Source organism: Molossus molossus, unplaced genomic scaffold (genome assembly GCF_014108415.1).
Source record: "Molossus molossus isolate mMolMol1 unplaced genomic scaffold, mMolMol1.p scaffold_m16_p_7, whole genome shotgun sequence".
In the NCBI taxonomy this organism is placed as follows: Eukaryota; Metazoa; Chordata; class Mammalia; order Chiroptera; family Molossidae; genus Molossus; species Molossus molossus.
The window spans coordinates 12,230,602-12,252,351 of record NW_023425401.1 but is presented as its reverse complement, the minus strand read 5'-3'; the positions used below and the strand labels follow the sequence as shown (position 1 = coordinate 12,252,351).

General features: G+C 43.9%; 1 protein-coding gene across 3 annotated transcripts in view; it reads left to right on the top strand.

The window, feature by feature from the left end:
• Positions 1-21,750, top strand: part of CREB5 (cAMP responsive element binding protein 5) — a 392,461-nt gene that overhangs the window by 142,485 nt on the left and 228,226 nt on the right. For all 3 annotated transcript variants that reach the window (XM_036247061.1, XM_036247059.1, XM_036247060.1), the window contains exon 5: positions 15,080-15,252. In XM_036247061.1, the coding sequence (XP_036102954.1) occupies positions 15,080-15,252 (173 nt within the window). The remainder of the gene's footprint in view (positions 1-15,079; positions 15,253-21,750) is intronic.

Below are 21,750 nucleotides of genomic sequence, written 5' to 3'. Positions count from 1 at the left end.
ATAATTGAGATTCTTTAAAAGTAATTGGACAGCATTCAAATATTAAAAGAAACATTTGTAGAGCAAAAATCAGCAGACATCTATTACCAGCTGAAGGACATGAGCTGCTATGCAAAGGGAAAATGCAAGCCTTTAGGGTCTCACTCATTAAAAGCTCAGGCAATATGGGTATGGTTCTTATGTGGGTCCCTGACTCCCCTGAGATCACATCTGAGTTTTAGTTTTAAAAATACTATTTCTTGGCCTATCAAATACTAGTGAATTTGTTCCACCTTGAAGTTGTCAGTAGAGAGGTGGCACCATAGGATTGAAATGAACTCAAGATAGGAAATTATTGAATGTTCCAGTTGCCTAAGGCTGGGGGCCTAGAGATTTGCTGTTCTAACACAAGAGCTGAGAGGTTGCTGGGGAAGAGCATCTAAATACAAATATTTCATTGGCCTTCCTGCTTCTGCTTAGCAAGCCAACCCATAAATCCTGACTGTCAAGGTAGAAAAATGCAGCTTCTAAATGTTCTTACTTTCCTCCCATCCAATAACTCTGGCAGAAGAGAGAACTGAGCTCAGCCCTGTAATGGCTTTATGGCCCAAAGACACCAGCGGCCAAATTCTTCCTTCTGTGACTCCCACGTCCGAAGCCGTTCTTATTCCAAGCCCGATTGTTTCACCGGCAGGAATGTAGACAAATCGGAAGCGGCGGCCTGAAACTGAGACCTTTTTCAGGGTGTGTAGCTGGGTTCAGAGGAGCCGTGCTTGTCTGGGCTCATCTGTTGGGGTGGAGCTGGCTTTCCCGGGCACACGGTTGGGACAGGACCATCTTAGCTCTGCCTTCTGTTGTGTTTATCAGTCCTATTATAATTATTAAACACATGGGTAAACTCAGAGCAAGTTCAGTTAGTGACAGGCCTGCCCTTAGATGGTATAAATGAAAGAAAAGGAAATAAAGATACAGAAAACATTTTTTTAAAAAGTCAGTGTAGGTGGGATAGAGTTAAAATGTCACTGAGTCCCAGACTGGGGTTTCAGATCTTTTGAATTTCTTGGATATCTTTATCTATCTATATACCTATCTATACACACACACACACATATGTGTATATTATGTACTATTCTGGTGTGTGTGTAGAGAAAATATCTGGAGAGATATAATAAAATATTAGTTTTCACTATATAATGGTAGTTTTGTTCCTTCCCACCTATTTTTTTCTCAAATAAGGTTACCCTAATGAGCAATGATATTACAAATATATTGCTGGTAAAATAAAACAATGCAAGTTTAATCAAAGCATAGTTGTACTGTATTTTTTCTGATTGTCCATCCAGGCCCACTTACCCCTTTCCCACCCTGCTCTCCACCCTGCCAGGCTGGCCTGTATATAGCACATTATGGGGCACCTTTAACCTGTGTTTTCCCACCGAATTGAGGCCACTGGTCACAGGGGCACCACGGCAGGGTCCAGAGAGGGAGGGAAGGGAGCCTGAGTGTCTGTTCTCCCAGCTCTGTCAGTTAGTTGCCTCCTTTGACAGAGGTCACAGCCCCTGCCAGGTGCCCTCTCCAGACGGCTCTCTCCTCCTCTGGTCCTGCGAACCTCTCTCTTCCCGGAATCTCCCTTTCTCTTGCTGCCTAAGCTAGGGCTGCTCCCAGCTCCCTGCCACACGCCCCAGGGTACTCGCTGCACTGTGGCTGTGGCTTCCAGCCCTCTGCCCATGCCTTTGCAAACAGTTCCTCAGTACACTCACTCCTCAAATTGCCCATCCTGAGTGGGCCATCTTTTTTCTACTGGGACCCCAAGTGGTGCGGCAGTCAGCTCTCTAATTGAACTTGGATGTTTGTCTGCAGTAAGTCTGCCCAGACCAGCCAGGGTTCAGTTTCTGCTTGACAAGAACACTGGGGAACGATGTCCGGTGGAACAATGGAGAGAAATGAGATTTTAGGAATTGAGGAATGTGAAAACATCAAAAGACAGGTAACTGTATAAGAAAACAAGTTTTTAACTTTTTATTTTTATTTTTATTTTTTTTATCCTCACCCGAGGACATTTTTTCCATTTTTTGTTCAGATAGAGTGTGGGAGGGAGAGAGAGAGAGAGAGAGAGAGAGAGAGAAACATCGACGTGAAAGGGACACATCGAGTGGCTGCCACCCGCACGACCAACCAGGGCCGGGGATAAACTGCAACCGAGGTACGTGCCCTTAGCGGGAACCGAACCCGGGTCTCTCAGGACCGGAGGCCGACGCTCTAACCGCTGAGCCAAACCGGCTAGGGCAGTTTTTAACTTTTTAAGAAGTATTTTAAAAACATGACATCTACGGAAAAAAAATTATAAAAAAGATCATTGGTAATAAAAAACAACAACAACAAAAAAACATAGAGCCATTAGGTTTTTTTTTTTGTTTGTTTGTTTTTGGTATGTGTTTCTTTTCTCAAATTCTTATTTTAAGAATAGGGATCCAAAAGAGTCTGATGCTTCTGGATTGGAACACGGGAGGGAGGAATGGAGGTTGCGAATGGGATAGGATTGCTGAGTGAGGGCATGTGGGATCACGGAGGCAATAGTTCCCAACAGGGTGGCATTGGGAGGTCACGTGAGAGCAAACATTTGGGAGAGGTGAGGGAGAGCGCTCTGAGGATGATGGGGAGAAGCCTTCCCGCCTGTGGGAACAGTGACTGCCAAGGTTGCCCTGTGTTAGCAGAACAGTAAGGAGGTGAGCATGAATCCGAAGCAGAGTGAACAGGTCAGGAGTTAGTAGCAAATGAGGTCACAGTAGTAATAGGCGATATCGTGTAGGTTGGTAAACAGAAACCACCTCACTTACCTCGATTGCTCTTTTCTGGACCCCTAAGGATCCAGAAAACCCAAGTTACTGCTAGGGAAAAAAAATGTTTTTCAAATGCACTCTTAATATTCAGATTTCCAGAAGCTTCTTTGGAAACTGCCCTGCACGTTTGTGGCCAGTGTCCCTGTGCTGCATGACAAGTGCTATTTGGTTTGCTGCGGTCAAGTGAAAAATGTTCTCCCTTTGTACTAATATTGCATCAAATAAGACAGACAAACTCCCTCATTGATTTGTTCTGCTGTGTTATGTGATTCTGCTTTTGCTCTCCGCCTGAGCAAACACTGGGAGCTATGATTTAGTTTGCTGGGAAGCGATGGCCATTCCCGGGTCCTTGTCCTACAGGAACACTGCCACTTCCCAGGGTAGAAATATGCTGCTTGATTCCTATCGATCATTAGAACAGCAGCACAGTAACTTGCATCTGTGAAGTGCTGAACAATTTACAAAGCGAGGCCATTCATGGGGAGCCACCTGACAGGTTCCACCAGAAGTGTGGTGACGTGCGAGCACGCTCATTCTCTATTGTTTCAGAGCAGGAAGTCCATCTTGTAGCACATTTTCCTTCTCACTGAAGATCACATTCCTATTTTATGTTAAGCGCATAATGTTGCCAAATATTCAGGAATGCAGATGCCTAACCAACGCTGCAGGCAGGAGAGTTTTCAGGCAAATCCATCGTTGTGGCCAGCCCTACCCTGCCGATCTTTTGGCCAGGAGAGAAGAGCTGAGGAGGGGGGGCTTGGGAGATGGAAAGGCAAAGGAAAGTCTCTTCTCAGATCTGTAGTATATCATTAGCAGCTTTTAAGAGAGTGCTATGTTTATATTTCTGGTCATTAAGTAAGTATTTGATTCTCTTTGAAATGCTGAAGAAATAGACCCTTGGCACCCCTGTGGTAGTTTTATATGTGCTCTTATTTTAAGTCACTTTACATTTTCTGGTAAGGAAGGGAGAGAAATTTGTTTAGTAATCCTAGAATGGGCCATTTGCCTCCTGCATGACTATACCAGGTTCTCAGTGTGACTTCTCAGCACTTCATTGTATGCTTAGCACCCCTTTCCTGATATTAAAGACCCCTTTCTTCCCCAGGCAACACAGAAGTGATTGTGCTAAGGCCATTGATGCGATCCACTCCCCACCCTACACTGGCCTCAGGACCCGACTTTCTTGCTTGTTTTTAATCATTTTGCTTTAGTTTTTTTCTGCCTTGTTTTCCAGTGACTTAGGGAGTCCCATCTTGCTTCAATTCAGCCAGTGGCTCTGGTTTGAGTTGACCGAACACATGACAATTTGAGGAGACTATTGAGCTGTGTTGTAGCCTCTGTATGTTGATTCGACTCCTGTGGACCCAAATCAGCAAATGGTATCTCTTTGAATCTCGGGCTTAACATGTCTGTGTGCCCAACTTAGACAGTAGGAAATTGTAAATGGATTGTTCTTTAGTCCCATGTCATCACCTCAGAAATCATAATTCATTTATCTGTCCCATCAGCTGTCATTCAGTTCTGTGCCAGGCACTGAGCTAGGCGTCCGGGTAGTAGTGATAGAAAACAAGACAGGCACTGTCCCTTTCTTCCTGGAATTCATAATGTGACGGACTGAAAATAAGGATGGTAAGAGTTGCCCGTTGTGACACATACTAAAGGAAAGGATTGAAGTGCTGAGGTAGGAAATAACTGGGGAGGGGGGTGGGATATTGAGAAAATGCACCTCAAATGAAGAGAGGAAGGCAGTCTTTCTGAGCCTGTGGAGACGTCAAAGGAGAGACAGCAGGGTTGTAGGACAATACATTATGTTATTAAAGATCTTTCCAAGCCATTACTATGTCTTAACTTTAGAGGTCAAAGGAAGCAAGGGTGTACTCTCCTTATTTTGTACTTGAAAAAAATACCATCCAACAATCAACAGATTTATTGCCTAAAAGACAGGATTCATCTAGGCAGAGAGGAAGAGAAGAAATTCCAGGCCTAGGGAATGTTACTGCAAAGGCGTGAAGATGAGAACTGGAACTCATGAGTTGTGTAGTGAGCAGAGAAGGGTGGTTGGAGTGGAGGGTTGGGACAAGGGACAAGGGTAAGAGATGGGGCTGAATGCACAGACTTGAGGCAAGGGCTTTAGTCAGTAAAGGGGAACTCCAGGAGGTTTTGGAGTTGAGGAGTGACATTAGAGATGTGCTGATGTATACCAACTAATTGGACAGTGAGGTCTGGCGTGGTCTGGGAAGGACCAGAAGGATTGCAAGCCTGGAGAGCAGTAGGAAGCTATTGTGTGATCAAGAAAGGAGGTGACAAAGCTCTGGAGTTTGTGGGATAGCAAAGGAAAGACAGATGTGGGAATCATGAAGACAAAATCAACAGATTGAGGATGTTAAACAAGATCATGTGCTTAATGGTGGAGCTCAGAAGCAAACACAGACCTGTTGACTAGCCCTTTGCCCTTCAGACCATGGTCTAATCAGCTCTAGATGATATGTCTCTTCCTGTTTCTATTCTCTCTGTGTGTAAAGGCATTTTCCAGATTCATTTGTTTTTCATTCCCATCTTCCCTAAATTTCCATATTCCCTCTAAACTGGAGGCCTTATAGGAGAGCACTTACTTTTGTTTTTTCTGTCCACAGCACTAAATATTTACTCAGCAAACATCTAGGTGACAGGCATTGTATGAGGCCCTGAGAACAATGATATGGAATCAGACCCTGTTCCTGTAGTCAAAGTGTTCACAGCCAGAAAGGGAAAATTGATCTTAAAAATAGATAAATACACCAATGTGTTACAGGAGCTTTGAGAGAAGTATGTATGAGATAAGATGGAAGACAAAAGAGTGGTTAATTAATTCTACCTAGTGGAGAGGTAGTGTTAGCCTTGGTAGTAATCATGATAATAGCAATGATAATTATAATAATGGCTACTAACATTTATTGGGCATTTAATGTGTTCAACATTGCACTAAGCTCCATATTTATGTTACTTAACTTAATCATTATACAAATCTTACACAGTAGGGTTGTTTCTATTTAAAAAATAAGAAAACTGAAGCAAAGAGAAGCTCTAAACTTGTTCAACATCACACATTATTCATTTATTCACTGAACAGTTGAATTTATTGCGTATCTGTGACATGCACATCATGGGAGACACTGGCTGTTCCCTGATGAACGTGGTGTATTCCCTGCTCCAAGCCGACTGGAGGAATCACTCATGGAAACAAGTCATGCTCTCTGATGAGGTGTGGACAAGGCCCTGTGGGGGCACAGAGCAGGAAACAACTATCGGGACCAGAAAGAGTGGGGGGAAGGCTCCACAGAGGAGGAAACCTCAGAGCTGGTTCTTGATGAATGAATTGACTGCATAGAAGAAATATTATGTGCAAGGGTGAAAAAAGACATGACATGGTGTGGAATCGTCAACGAGCATTGAGGTCTGTGTGCGTGACCAGTAAGGGGTGGAGGTGATGCTGAGGATGGGCTGCCAGGAGGTGGTGTGGGAAAAATGGACTGGGACCAGATTGTAGAAGATTGAAGTCAGTGTGAAGGCATATATAGGAGGTAATGGATGACCAGCAGAAGTCTAAGTAGACTGGTGCCATGATGAAATGTACATCTTTTTGGAAGAAGAGTCATTTTTCTCATTTATTTATTTTATTTTTATTAAATTTATTGGAGTGACATGGGTTAATAAAATGTACAATTCTATAATAAATCATCCGTGTATTGCATTGTGTGTTTACCACCCAAAGTCAAATATCTTTCTGTCTATATATTTGACCCCCTTTATCCTTTACTATCTCCCCTTCACCCCCTTTTTTCCTCTGGCAACCACCATACTGTTGTCTGTGTCTATGAGTTTTTGTTTGTTTGTCTCATTTGTTCATTTGTTGCTTTCAGTTTTATATCCCACATATGAATGAAATCACATGGTTCTTGATCCTTGAGAAATGAGGAACCTTACCAGTGACAAGTACAGTATCATTTTCAGTGGTGTTGCTCTAGTTTCTGGCTTCCAGGATATCCATAGAAACATCAACCACAGAGATATGCCTAACTGTAATTCCAGTAACCCGAATGAAGTAGCACCATTTCCTTCCTTTTAACTCATATGCTTATATTTAGCAGAAGCAACCAAGACAATAAAGCGATAGGTGAGAGCAGAAACATAGACCGTCCAAGGCACTGAGACTCTGAACGTGAAGGAGCAGGATCTTTGAGAGACACCTGAAAATTGTTTCTCACAGTCAAGGGTGGCACCTGAGAAGACATTTATTGTTTTGCGCATTTTACTACAGTATTAAATGAATAGCTATAAAACACTTACAGGGATGGTTCCGGGCTTCGCTGCCTCAAACCCAGTATTAGAAAAGATGACAGAGGTATGGGATTGGAGGAGAGCACGGCTGCTCTGTATTCTGCAGACTCAAGGCCACAGCCCCACGGGCGCGGGGGAGGGGGGCCTGCTTCCTGGAAACGGGTGGGTAGGCGAAGGCCACTGAGAATCACATCAGTGTGTGAGCTGCCTTACTACCCATTGCTGGGGAATTTGCCTCGGAAGTTGAACTTGATCCAAACATCAGAGAAATTATCTCTTTCTCAGGCTTTCTCTGAGCAATTGGAACTCCCGGGGAAGGTAAACTAACATCAGAGGGTGAGCAAGTGAGGGTTTCTTGTTTGTTTTAGCAGTTTGATAAAAATGCTGTTCAACAATCTCTGAACTACAGCTTTCTCTCCCTAATCCTAACCTGCCCAATTCATTCCAAACCAGTATAAAATGCCTATGTAGCAGGCAACATGATCTTTTTTATTTATTTATTTTTTCAATCCTCATCCAAGGATATTTTTTCATTTATTTTCAGATACAGTGGGGCAGGGCGGGGGGGGGGGGGGGAGGAGAGAAAGAAACATCAATGTGAGAGAGACACATTGATTGGTTGCCTCCCACATGACCCTGAGCAAGGCTGGGGACTGAACTGCAACTGAGTTATGTGCCCTTGACCGGAATTGAACCTGCATCTCTAACCTGCAGGCCAATGCTCTAACCACTGAGCAAACCGGCCAGGGCAACATGATCTTTTTTAAAAAAAGTCTTCACCTGAGGATACATTTATTGATTTGAGAGAGAGAGGAAGAGAGAGAGAGAGAGAGAGAGAGAGAGAGAGAGAGAAACATTGATGTGAGAAAGAAATATCAGTTGGTTGCCTCCTGCACCCATCTGACCGCGGATCCAACCCACAACCTGGGTACGTGCCCTGATAGGGAATCAAATCACTTTGAAGTGAATTCATGGTGTTTTCCCAGGCTTTTTAAGGTGTGAAGATGGTGGTGATAACATTGATCCAAATTAGTGGTATGACAGATATATTGTAGTTCTCAGGATTACATGCCAGCACCAATTCATAACTTCTTTTAATGTTCATGGAAAGATATCAGATACAAATATTTTTTACCATGTCACTTTCTAATAGAAAATATTTTTATAGTGAGAGTGTAGAGGCCATATGGGCTTAGTAGGTAAGAGCCTGGGTTCTGAAGCCAAACTGCCTAGATCTGAGCTCTTCCACTTATTGGCTGTGTGACTTTGAGCAAGTCACTAACTTCTCTGTTCCTCAGTTTCCACATCTGTGAAGTGGAGATAATAATCATACCTACCTTCTAGACTGATGATAAAGATGAAATTTTCTGACATATGGTAATGTTGTGTAAGTGTTAGCTATTATTCATGATATTTCTACTAGTATCAGCCATGGAGATTAGCCACCCTGAATGAACTGTTACTCTCTGAGCTTCACATTCCGAACTTTACTAAAAATAATGAAGTACACATTTGTTGTCAGGCACTATGCTAGAACATCTGTTATCTCCTATGACGTTCACCACAACCCTGGCCAGTAGATCATTATCTCCACGTTAAAGATGAGGAGGGTATGGCTCGGAGAATCTGAATAGCACACCTCAGGCGACGTAGAGCTAATGTGAACTTGACCCTGACTCCAGTGCTCATGTTTTCTTGCTGTACTTTGGGTCCTCTTAGAATTTTCCAGGTATAAGTAGCAAATTCGAAAAAGAAGCATTTAAATGTGCATGTCAAGGCTGTAGTTGTGCCATGCCCTGTGCTCTCCTCTTTCTTCCCCTCCTGCACAAGCTGCCTGGCATGGTTTCTTATCTTATGGTGTCCATCTTGCACTGTGTGACTCTGCTAAGGAGAATTCTCTGGAGAGAGATGCAGCCTGCATGACCCCTGGCCTCCCCACCCTACCTGCTGTGTCTCCTCTAACACCTCACTTACTCCTCTGTCTGGAGCAGCCCACCCTCTGTAGGCCTCAAAATACCCATGGTGGTACTCCCGCTCCTGCGAGTGCCAGAAAGGAGGGGTCGAGACCCTCTAGAATCTTTTCTACACCTCCAGAGAGCCTTGTATCTCCCAGAAAGTTAGAACCTTTGTTATTCTGTGAATGTCTCAGACATCTTTTAGATGCAGTTCATGGATGTTTACATCTGGGAAGTTCTGAAAGTCTTTCTAACTGCCCGGGCATCATTAAGATGCAGACAATTTCAAGATTGCACAACTCAACTTGTAAACGCGTGTCGGATGACCCTGGCTCTTTATAGAGAAACCCATAAAGTCTCCACACCTTGGCAGTTGGACAGACTATAGATTTGAAGATAACATTTTGGGACCTTATGGGAATCAACATCATTTTGCGTGTATGCTCCAACCTTCACTTTCGTTTGTGGGCCACTTCCCTTCATCCTTCATTACCACACCCTGAAATTATAGTTATTTGTAAGAACACGGATGTATATTCATATGCATCAGGTTGTTTTTTTGCATATTGTATTCCAAGTCCATGCATGCAGAAAGACAATTACCACTCTACCTCAAGCTCACTGAGTATGCAATCAAGACTCATTATTTCCCTGGTTCTCATCCCATTCACACCCTTTATGTCTCAGAACAACAATGAATGGAGAGCAAGGGACATGAAGGGAGGAAGAATTCCAAGGACACGTAGAGAAATCTGAACCAAAGAGGGAAAAGTATGGCTGAAGACAGTTTGTCTATGGAGCTTTCATCTTTGATGTTTGAGAAATTTTACTTTTTGTTAGGTTCATTTCTTGAGTCTTGCTCCCTTGGGTTTGACAGAAAGCTATAATTTTCAGAAGGCTAATTTCTGCAAAAGCTTATGGTTATGGAGGGAAAAAAAATCAATGTTTCTAAGCTCATGAATCAAAGTCTAAAAAGTCTGTTTGGATCTTGAGTGTCTCATAAAATGTAACACAGAAAGAGACTTATGGAGTATCAGAGCTGAAAAAGATCATGGAGAGCATGTGGTCCAACCCCTGCTTTTATCAGTGAGGCCATGAAGCCCAGGAAGGTTGAATGATTTACCCAGGTTACATGGCTCTAGGGAGGGTAGAGAGACTGGATTAGAAGAGACCTTCTAACACCTAAGCCAGTATATTGTCAACATATCACATATTACTAATCATTTGGAAGCATTTGAGCCAAAGTATAAACCATGTATCATAAATGAGAGAATCTTAGCAATGGAAGAGACCTTGGAGGTCATCTAGTGCCATCTCCCTCCTGGTACGAGAATCCTCTTGGTGACATCCTTGACAGCTGGCCTCTAGTCTCTACTGACTTACTGATGCCAGAAGCTCAGTACTTTACAAGGCAGCTTGTTTTGTCTCTGGATATCCCTACATATTGGTAAATTTATCTCCCAAAAAGGTCAAATTCATATTTTTAAAGTATCAATCCAGAAGAAGTGAGGGCAGCCAGACGTGAATGGCATGTCCTTAGTCATACTGCAGAGATTACTCTTTTTTTCATCTTAAAATGAGCATAATAATGCCTACTTTGTAGGGTCATTGTGAGGATTAGAACTGCAGTTTATAAAGCATCTACCATGGTGGGTGCTTCAAAACAGGTACTCACATTGTAGTTATTATTGGCTTTTATCATCATGATCTCATTTTTTGAAATGATGGCTGCTGGAGCATCAGATACTACATCGAATCATGCAAATATTTGAAGACAATTAGCATGACCCTCTAAGTCTTCTCTTCTTTAGACTAAATATTCCCTGATTCTTCTACTGTTCTTCCTGTGATACATTTTGGATGCCTTCATGGCTTTCATTCCCTCCTATTTGTCAATTTCCCCCTTAAAATGTGGTCGCCAAATGTGGTCAGCACAAACGTGCTCTACAGGGGAATAATTACTTCCCTTGATCTGGACATTGCACTTCTCTTACAACAACCTAGATTTATGTTAGCATTCTTGGAGGCCAGATCACACAGTTGGCTCAGCAAAACCTGAGTCTACTATGCAGAACATTAGCTCTGCCTCCCAACATGTGTCAACTGCAGAGTTGACAAGCACAATTTTTACATCTTCATCCAAGATGTTGATAAATATGTTGAACAAGAAAAGGCCAAAGGCTGAATTTCGAGGAACACCCCAATTCCTTTCGGGCACTGACATTAGTCCACTGGTTTTGTGATACTGTTTCACCAGCTCCAAATCTACACACCTCTACCAGAGCAATAATTCAGCAAGATAGAATCACTCCTTGTGTTTTTGAAATTGGATATTTAATTTATCTGGAGGTAAAACACCGTTCTTTTATCAATGAAGATAGGTTTTGAACCAGTAATTGGGAAAATATGAACTCAGAAAGTAATTTCATGTTTGAGTTACTATGTAATGCTTAAAGAAAAAAAAATTATCTCCTAATATGAAACGGTGCTGTTTGCCTAATTGTTTCTTTTTCCACAATGTTTTGAAATTACCCTCTGGGCATGGAGAAGGAGGCTGGAGAATGATTTCATGTGGTGGGGAGAAAGCGGATTATTGAAGAATTAGAATGTAACTGTCAGTAGCCTTTTCTATCTCTGAATAGAGAGCACAGAGAAAAAGAGATGAGGTTGGTGGGGCGGGTGTGAGCCATTTCCCTAGGTAGTCCTTTTTGTTCTTTTTAATGATTCTCAGAGAAGATTCTTAAACTGTTCTTGGTGTTGGGGGTGAGGGTGGGGAGACAGACTTCTTTCTCTCATTTACTCTGCTTTACTCTGGACAGATGAAACCAATGTATTTGTGCTGCGGCATAGGCCAATTTTGTTTGGTTTTCATGGTGGAGATAAATAATGATTGTTGCCATCATTTGAGCCAAAGTGCTCAGACTTGAATTTCACTGCTTAGTTATTTTGCTCCAAAGCTCCACTTGATATTGTATCAAAGCTTTACCTTCCGATCTACATGCCATGCTTGTGGCTTCTTTCTGGATCCTGACCCTCCGCATTTCTCCAGCCCATAGTCAAACAAGGACCATGGCATCTAAAGCTTATTATTGGGAGTCTATTTTAAGATTTTGAGGTAAATAGACAAGAAGTTAGCACTCTGAAAAATTGCATATGGAATAAAAGATAAAATTTCATCAAACTAAATGTTCCATGAATGTTATTTTATGCTTTACTCATTCACTCAATGTTTATTGAATGCCTACTGTATGCTAGGCACTGACCTAGGCAACAGAGACAAAATAGGCAATAGAATTACATTTAGTCCCCTCTCTAATGGTGCTTATATTCCAAAGGAAGAAACAGATATTAATCAAATAATCAAAAACAATTGTACAATTGTGAAAAGTACTACAAAGGAGAGGGAGATGGTGCCCATCGTTGGAGAGGTCAGGGAAGGCTTCCTCATGAGATGCTTGAGCTGATATTTGAAGGTGTAGTCAGGGGCAGGGCATAGGTAATAGAATAGAGCCTGTTCCCAGGCCCTGTGCTGAAATGGACCATGGTCAGTTTGAGAGCAGGGACATTTCAGTAAGGTGGAATGAATCAGAGAGAGCAAGAGGGATGGTGGTGAGTGATGAGCTGGGGAAGTTGGAGGGTCCTGTACAGGCCCTGAAGGTCATCCAAAGAGTGCTGTCAGTGTCTTCTAACCCACGGGAACCATGTGGGAAACTGGGGTTGCGGGTGTAGGGAGAGTTGTAGAGATCTGGTCAGTTTTGACTCTGAGAAGATCACTGTGGGTACAGTATGGGGAAGAGGGAAGGGAAGCCCGAGGGAGAGACAGGGCACCAGCTAGAAGACCACTGTCTAGTCCAGGAAAGGAGATGGTGCTGGTTGGGTTCGCTTGGTGGAAGGATAGATGGGAAGATAGAGATATAGGATGCTTAAGTTGAATTTGTGGTATTTGGGGATTGCATGTGGGCAGTCAAAGGTAACTCAAAGGGAGATCATCAATTTTATAATTTTGTTTGTGAATTTAAAAATTATTATTTAAAAAAATTAATTATGCAGCTTGATTGATTACCTGGGATAGCACAGTGCAACAGAAATAATTCTAAAAACAGAGTCAGGGACTATTATTAACAAAGTAAATGACTGTGAGCAAGATGAAAACTTTTGAATATCTTTGAGGATTCAAACAATGGAAAAAATAATACTTGCAATTGTTTCCTTCAAGACCTCATTAAGACCCAGGGGAGTACATTTGCTAAGGTTCCCTTTCAAAGGAAATAACACAATTATTTTTATTTGTATTATTTTTAGTTCGGTTCTCTCTGTCTAGATCCTGTAAAAAGAACTCATGCACAGTCCTGCTCTGCCACCCAATACAAATCACCACTTCTTTTCATCTTACTTTAACCAACCACAGTCTTTTCCCACATCAGAAAAGCCTCCCTGTATATAAGAGGGGCTTTGGCCTGGGTGTGTCTGTATAAGCCTGTTCATGCCTTGGGGAACCCGCGACAACAGTCGGCTCACAGTCTGAGCCAGGTGCCCAGTTTCCATCTGGACGCCTGACAAACTGTGTGGTCAGGAGTCAGAACTCCGAAACATGGGAAAGGCGCAATGTGATGGACACAACCACCCCAAGTACCCTGCATGTTATCACCATCATTTAACACGTAGTGCAGGAAATCCTGTTCTTTGCAGAAGAACTTCAAAGAACCCCTTCTCGTTCTCCGGGGTAACATTTACGTTTTTCTTTGCTAACCCCGGAGCGCAGACAGATATATATATATATATATATATATATATATATATATATATATATATATATATATATATTTTTTTTTTTTTTTCCCCCTCTGGTAAATTGCTAGTGACACTTCATTTCTTTCCTGCCATCCTTAACCCGTTGTCCAGCTGACCTCTCGAAAGTCTCTGCTCTCCTAGGCTGAAGCGCTGTGCCCAGTGGTTGGCAGAGGCCACTTAGTTAGCTTTGCTCTGCACTTTCCCTTTCTTTTCTAGGTTCTGAATTCTTCACCTTAGCCCACCGTGTGGATCAGCCCTCCTCAGCCCCAGGGTGAACCCCTCTCGATTCCCCTGTGACCTTCTTTTCTGGACGAGTTGCCTTTTCAGCCAGCTTTATCTTGCGTGTTTTACTGTACTTTTGAATTTTAAACAATGAAACCTTCATTCAAGCCATCCGAAATAAATATTCAATCCCTTGAGCAATTTAGTAGTCTCATTTTTTTTCATTCACTGGTTTGTTGACGCAGTATGTTGTTTACCGAATGCCTCCTATGCTCCAAGCACCATGGGAGAGCGTTTTGGACACAAACATTCTACATTTGACAGGAAAAGTCCGTGAACAAGCAGACAATCCATCATTCTGCATTCCGTGATGGCATATACTTATTCCGGATTGATTTTATGGAACTATGGCAGAAGTTGCAACACTTGCTCTGGTGTCATTGGATCCCAGACACCCCATCGTCTGTTCCAAGCGTCCATTCTCCCCAGGTTGTCGGGCTTGGCTCATGAATACCCAGATTATGACTGGGAAAAGTAGTCAATCCCTGGGGGGGAAAACAGTGCTTGACTGAAAAAGAAAAAGTAACCCCGTGTGCTTGTCATTCAAAGCAGAATGCCGAACGGCTCTTCACTAAATCACAGTGTTATGCACATACCACAGAAATCATTTTCAAATGCGCCATATATCACGCCAAGTCACTAAACGTCCCTGATGTAAACCTCACCTCAGGATGGCGACAGAGTGATTAGTGAACTTCAAGGTATTTTCTAATGTGCTTTACTCTTAGGATGAGTAGTTATTTTTCATCTTCTAGTTGTACGTTATAACAAGATGAATGGGCCCATGGCTTGCCAGAAACCATAACTCTCTATTTAGTTGACATGACCAGATTCCCAATTTTGGCCTTTGAGAGCTTGAGAGTGGGATAAAACATTGACTTTGTCTGACCTTTCCCCTCTGTCTTCTCTGGGCAGAGTATCTCGATGCATAATACAGTTGGTGGGGCCATGGCGGGGCCCGGAGCTCACCAGCTTGGCAGCACCCGGATGCCCAACCATGACACCAGCGTTGTGATTCAGCAAGCCATGCCGTCACCCCAGTCCAGCTCCGTCATCACACAAGCACCTTCCACCAACCGCCAGATCGGGTAAGGAGACCTCCTCGGCTGTCTCTGGGGCCTGGCTGGAGCTCGGGGAAGGTTCCAGATTTTCTCCTTATTTCTAGTGTTCAGATTGAATGAGACAGAAGTTGGTTTTACTGGTGGGTGAGATATTGCCTAGAGCTCAGAGTGATGTTTTTGATGGGAGAAGGGAGAGGGAATCTCTGCTTGGTGGATGCTGTTGGACCCTGACTTTTCGGGGGTGGGGGAGCAAGTCATTCTGTGTCATGGTTTCTCCCATCAAGATTCATGTATAGTAATGAATGACTGCAGGTAACTCCACGGATGTTATGGAGGCCACAGCATAGTTCTCAAGACAAATGCTTGAGGGTGGTGGCAAGAAGTGTCTCCCCTCTCTCTGTATTGGTCCATATTCATTCCTGGAGTAGACAGAACAAAGGAAGCAGGCCCTCTCCCTCTCATTTATGTAAAAAAGCGAATATTGAGGCATTGGTGCAATTGGTAGGATGGTCCCGGGCACTGTGTTGTGGGATGAAAAGAGCTCTCACTTCTGAGTATGATGTGATAGCTCTAGCCCCTTGCTACTAGGTGTGGTCTGAGGACCAGCAGCGTGAGCATTACCCAGGAGCTTCTGAGAAATGCAGAGTCTCTGGCCCACTTCCTTATCTCCAGAATGAGGATGGTGTCTCTTCCCCCCACCCTCGCAAGCGCTGAGTGAAGAGGAAATAAAAGATTTAAGAGCATTCGCGTTCACAGGCAGAGAAGATAATAGCTTCAGCTAATGAGCTATGATGAATGCATATTGTTGGATGCTGAGGACTGGTTGCTCTATGTTCCCAGAGTTTCTAACAGAAAAGGGAGCCTGCTGGGTTTGGGACATGCACCAGAGTTTAGTTTGAATATCCAGTGGAATATTGGATATGGCGATTAAAAGAAAATTAGAAGCTGTCCCACAATCCGTCAGTGTGTCTTTTTCCCTTGTGTGTAATGCTTGTAAGAAGGACAGGCCGAGACTGAGCACTGGGGACAGCACTGGCTTAGTCCTCTCTCGTGTGCTCTGGAAGGGACACCTTGTCTCCCATTTCTCAGCTTCTTGGGATGGCTTGTGACATGTGAAGACTCACCTTAGCAAATGAGAGTTGTGGGCAGTGACAAGCCTGTGAGTTTGCTGCGGGTCCATTTGGTTTCCCCCTCGAGAAACAGAACATTAACCCGCCCACTTGAATGGTTGGCTTTGTTGGGAGAAGCCAACACTAAATTAGCAAGTGTCTGTTAAAGGTTTCTTTTCTTCTCAGATGACTATGGGAACAAACGTCGCCACCGTCTAAAGCAAGAACCTATAATATGCCAGGAGGGTGGGGTGGGTTTGTCAAAGACAGCATGGGGATCTCAAGGGGTGCCTTCACTCTAGTGGTTTGGCTTCGGGTAGACAATTCACAGTTAGGCCAGCTAATTATAATTATTTTATTTTTCTTTCAAGGGGAAAAAACATAAAATGTGCTCGAGTTTACTAGCAGTTTTACAGCATTCCTTCTCCCCTGGAGTTCTCCTGCCTTCCGCCACCAGCCCCCAGCGACCCTCTTGGAGGCCCTTGCTTTTCGGCCATTGTTAGGACAATGCTGGTTTCTGCGCAACAACCTTGTAAGGGTCGGCTCTACATTCTGAGATGGGTGCTGACTGTCAATAATTTACCTAGCTGGCCCAGGCTGTACAACTGGGTGACATTTCTAGGCTGTGTCACTCTGCCTGGATGGGTGGGGGTGTTTCTCTGATCGTTTTGACCTCCTGACCCATCTGTTTTCCCATTTTTTTCCCAGTCCTAGGGTGTCGCATGTCTCTCCTGGTGTGTTCTAAGAGATAATTGTCACTTTTAGGACTCTGTCTCATTGCCAGACTTGGAGGCTGTTCCCTTTCTTCAGATCCTTCCCTGTCGTGCTTACCATGTTGATTTCAACCCACACATCCTGTCATTTCCATTTTCTCTCTGTGACCCATCCAAAACCTTGCCCGGATGATCGTGGGGGCTCAGCGAGGAACCAGCCAGCCCATCTCACCAGTGGATTCAGAATGAAACTCTAGGTGGTAACATTTGGGGATGGTCGACTCTTTTATTTCTCTCAGCAAAGAGGAAGTGAGTACTTATTTTAAAACATGAGTTCCCTCTGGAGACTGTGTCTTTAAATGAGCATTTGAAATTGCAGATAGTTTTTTTTTTTTTTTTGAGGCTGCACAGAACCATATTGTAGTAATATTCTGATTTTTATCACAACCTCAAATATTTAAGTGTCAAAATCTGGCCAAGCCACCTGCAAATGTTTGCCATGGCAACTGGCCAACAAAAACAGCAAACAGCAATGAAAGTCTTCATTCAGGCTCTGCACTTAAGCTGCATCCAGCCAGAGGGGCTGGGACCCACCTGTGCCCACGCACAGTGCTCTTTTGCTGTGGCCAGTGGGTGTGTTCACGACTGGAGCTTTGTACTGAGGGAGGGGGCCGCCTGTCTCCCACTCCCCCTCCTTCCTTCCCTTCTCCAGTGCTCGGCTTCTGCTGCCAACCCCACGTTTGCATCCTTTCTGTCCCCTCCTTTCATGCCGTGTTTAAGCTTGGAGGCTTGAATGTATTGGGGTGATACTGACACGAGGGACTGGGAAATGGCAGCAGTGCTGGTTCTCAGGGATTTGGGAACAAAGTGTGCATCCTTGTGAGCATCTGGTTTTTAGACTTTCTGAGCAGCCACCGAGCCGAAGTAGACCCACATGGGTGGAAATGCAAAAATTCAAAGAAATAAGGTTAACAGTGGGTAGACAAGCAACATGGCACCTTTCATTCTATCCCCTTTCACACTCCGCCGTGCCCTTTTTCCAGTCCTGTCAAAGTAGTGCTGTTAGCCCAATAGAAACTGGAAGTAAGTATAAATATCCCAAATTGCACTTGTGTGGTTAGGCAGGCTAGAAAAACACACAGCACTAGAGGGTGTGGGAGGCGTCCCCAAACTAGTGACTACTTGTGCATTGTCAAACTGGCAGACGCTCTGTCGGGAAGAGTGTCTTTGGCTGATTGATGGTAGCATTTTAGGAGATAAGTTTTCCAGATGGAAAAAAAAGAGTGAAGCATGAGCTGTGGGGGAGACAAATGAGACAGAAAACAAGCATGTGTTAAATATAGATGAAATCGATTCAGCCTTGGACCAACTATGTGGCAGATTCCAAGATCTCTACGCTAGTCATTTTTATTAGATATCATGTAACAGGCTCATTAATTCAGGACCAAGCCAGCGAAGCCTGGGGAAAATGGTAGATGAGCAGGTAGTGGTAGCGTAAATCCACCCGTCCCATCTTCTGTCAATGGGACATTTTGTAGGAGCCAATAATCAGTTGAGTAGCTGGCTATGATCTTGATAGATCCCAGCTTTCCTGGAGAAGTTTATTTCTCTTTTGGAGTAAATGATAGTGGATAATTCATGATCAGTAATTTTTCAGGAGAGCAATGAAGATAATATGGAGTGTGGAGTTCTGCAAAAATAGGTACAAGTACCGAGTTCTGACAGGTTGGAGGGGGCACTGCCAAAATATCCCATAAATTGTCTTCTTGTGTTTAAAAACATTCTAAAAGTGTAATTCTCTGTGCAGATTGAGCAAATGTATAAGCCGGTGAGATTATTGGTGAATATTATTTGACAGTAATTGTTTATAGTAGAAGCGTGATGTGTCTAACACCAGAACATACAAACGTTCCTACCAAGACTGATATTTGGAAAGAAGGTATCTGACCCACTGTGGAATATTCTAGTTAATATACCAGAAAACTTGAAAAGGTGTTCAACCCCGTGCATATGTGATGCCATTTATGTCTGTAACCTGTCCCTGATTTTATACCAATTAGTGCTGACATATGCATGTCCACGTGATGTGTGGCCAATTTGGCGATAAACTCTGCCTGCATGGGGCTCTAGCTGGGCACTGTACATCTAATACTTAGCTAGGCATTTATATAAAATACTGTAGAGGCAAATCTTGTTTTATGAAAAAAATACAAAAGAGCTGATACTTATCAAAAGTCATACCTTTTCTCACCCTTTCTGTGCGTCTTTCTCTCTTTTTTCCCCCACAATTCCTGAAGCTATGTGCCATGCAGAATATCAGGTGTAGCTCAATAGACATGACCAAGGAAAGTAATAATGATAATAATAATAATAATAATAATAATAATAATGAAAGACTTATTGCATCTTAGAATTTGTTGGTGTCAAAAGCAAGGCCACCATCGGGGAGAGTCATGTGGCTTTGTTGTTTGCGTTTTTGTTGCTGTTTGAGGTGTCCATTGAGATGAGCATATAATGGACAAGGGTTTTTGTGTCATTGTTGCTCTGAAAAAAAAGAGTCCCCAAAGAATGGAAAGAGGTCAGTAAATGATGCCATCATCACAAGGCACGGCTTAAAGAAGATTTAGATAATCAGCAGTTTAGAGTTTGAGACTGTGCTTCCTCTGTAAATGCATAGGTGTATAAATCCATTATTAAGAGTTTTCTTAAACTCCACTAACCGGCCAAGCACGATGAAGACTGCCCACCACAAGACAGCTGTCCTGCCCACCACGAGCTCACGCAAGCGACCTCCAGGCCAGCCTTCTTCCTGCCGAGGCGACAGACCAGCAGGTCCCAAGTTGTCACTGGCCCACAGTCCTTCCCCAAGACAGCTTGAAGCCCCCTTTGAGTAATTCAGACCAGAAGCTATTATTTCCTGCGTTGTGTTTTGCTGAATATCACGGCTATGAACGTGGCTTTATTGTTAGAAAGTTGCTGGATCTTTCACAACCCTGAGAACATTTACGAGGGCCCTTCAGGGGGATGCTTTCTGGGAGGGTTGATGGACTTCACCATATGGCTCCCGTTAAATCCCGTGCAGAACCTGGAGAAATTACCTCTGACAAGGGGGCCAGCAGCCTTCCACTCACAGAGTTTTATGTGTGGAACGAAACATTAAGTACTGATACTTGAGGAAATATAAGGTTTCTTAACATTCAAAAGTTGTAATACCACATGATATTGTGGCCAGATGAAGGGGGCAGAGCCAGAACACCAGAGCACATAGCTGTGTATTCCAAGCAGCAGGGAAAGACCCCTGCTCTCCTCTCTGAGTCTGGCTCTGCCTCTGGTTCCTCAGGCAAAGGTCTGTGTCCTTAGCGTCTCCACCGCTCACTGGGGACACGGCAACACCGGTGTCCTGGTCAGCAGACTGCTACAGCACAGTCCCATAGAACCGGTAGCCTGGTCAACGGACATTTATTTCTCACAGTTCCGAAGCCTTGAGAGTGCGAGGTTAAGGGTCCAGAAGATCCAGCGCTTGGTGACAGCTGCCATCTCCTGTGTGCTCCCCTGGTTTGTGTGTGCAGAGAAAGGGAGGGAAGGAGGGAGAATACATGCACTCCGGTGTCTCTTCCTCTTATAAGGGGGCCAATCCCATTATGGGGGCTCCACCCTCACGACCTCATCTGAATCTAATCTGAATCTAATTACCTTCCAAAGGCCCCCACCTCCTAATACCATCACATGGGTTGAGGGCTTCAACATATAAATTGGGGGGGGGGGGGCACACATAGTCAGTCCATAACAGCTAGTCTACTTGGAAGAGAAAATTGGAGGTTACTCCTCAATGGTTCAAGCTTTTTGTTAGAAAAATCCCTAATACTAAAGGAAAGGAAGGAAACTAACATTTATCCAGCATCTACTACGTGCCAGGCTTTGATCCAGCTTTGCATGTTGTTTCCTGTAATTCTCCCAGAGCCCAGAAAGGTAGGCATTATATACTCCAGTTTTGTTGCCCAAAGCAGAGAAGTAACTTGTCCAAAGCCATGCAGCCAGGGAGATGAGTGGAGTTTCGAAAGTAGGCCTGTTGGACTCCAAAGCATATGTTTCCCCTGGGCTTCTGCCCATAACAACCCCAGTGCCATGGAAGGCGGGTGAGCGTGCCTGACCATTTTGGAGAATCATCTACGCGCAGGATTTGCCTAATACTCAGGGTATCTGGTTACAGTATGAAAAGCGTCTGTACTTGCACACACCTGCGGGGCGGTCAAGGGCAGAGGTGATACTCTGAGTCGCCAGCAGCTGCTCAGTCCTTCAGGAGACATATATTGGAGTTCCCTGGCCCTCAAAGAAGGGAGACTGGGGGTTGTCTTGAGCACATGAATGCGGAGAAGGGACCTGTACCTGGGAGATCTTCTGGCTAAATTCCCTCATTTTCAAGAAAGCCAGAGTCACCACTGAGGGCGACTGCCCTTTCTGCTCCGCAGTTGCCCTCCTGGTGTGCAGGAAGACCCCTGTGCCCTCCCCAGGTGAAGTGTGACTTCCAGATTCATTTAGATTCTACTGTGGGTAGGTGACTTTGCCTGTGAGCTCCTCTTGGAGGAAGGTTTTATCTTACAAACACAAGGTCTCCAGACAAAGTTCCAGAATCTTCCATACAATTGTTTCTGTGTACACCCCCCTCCATTTGTAGAGCAGATAAGCACAGATGAGAGTCTGCT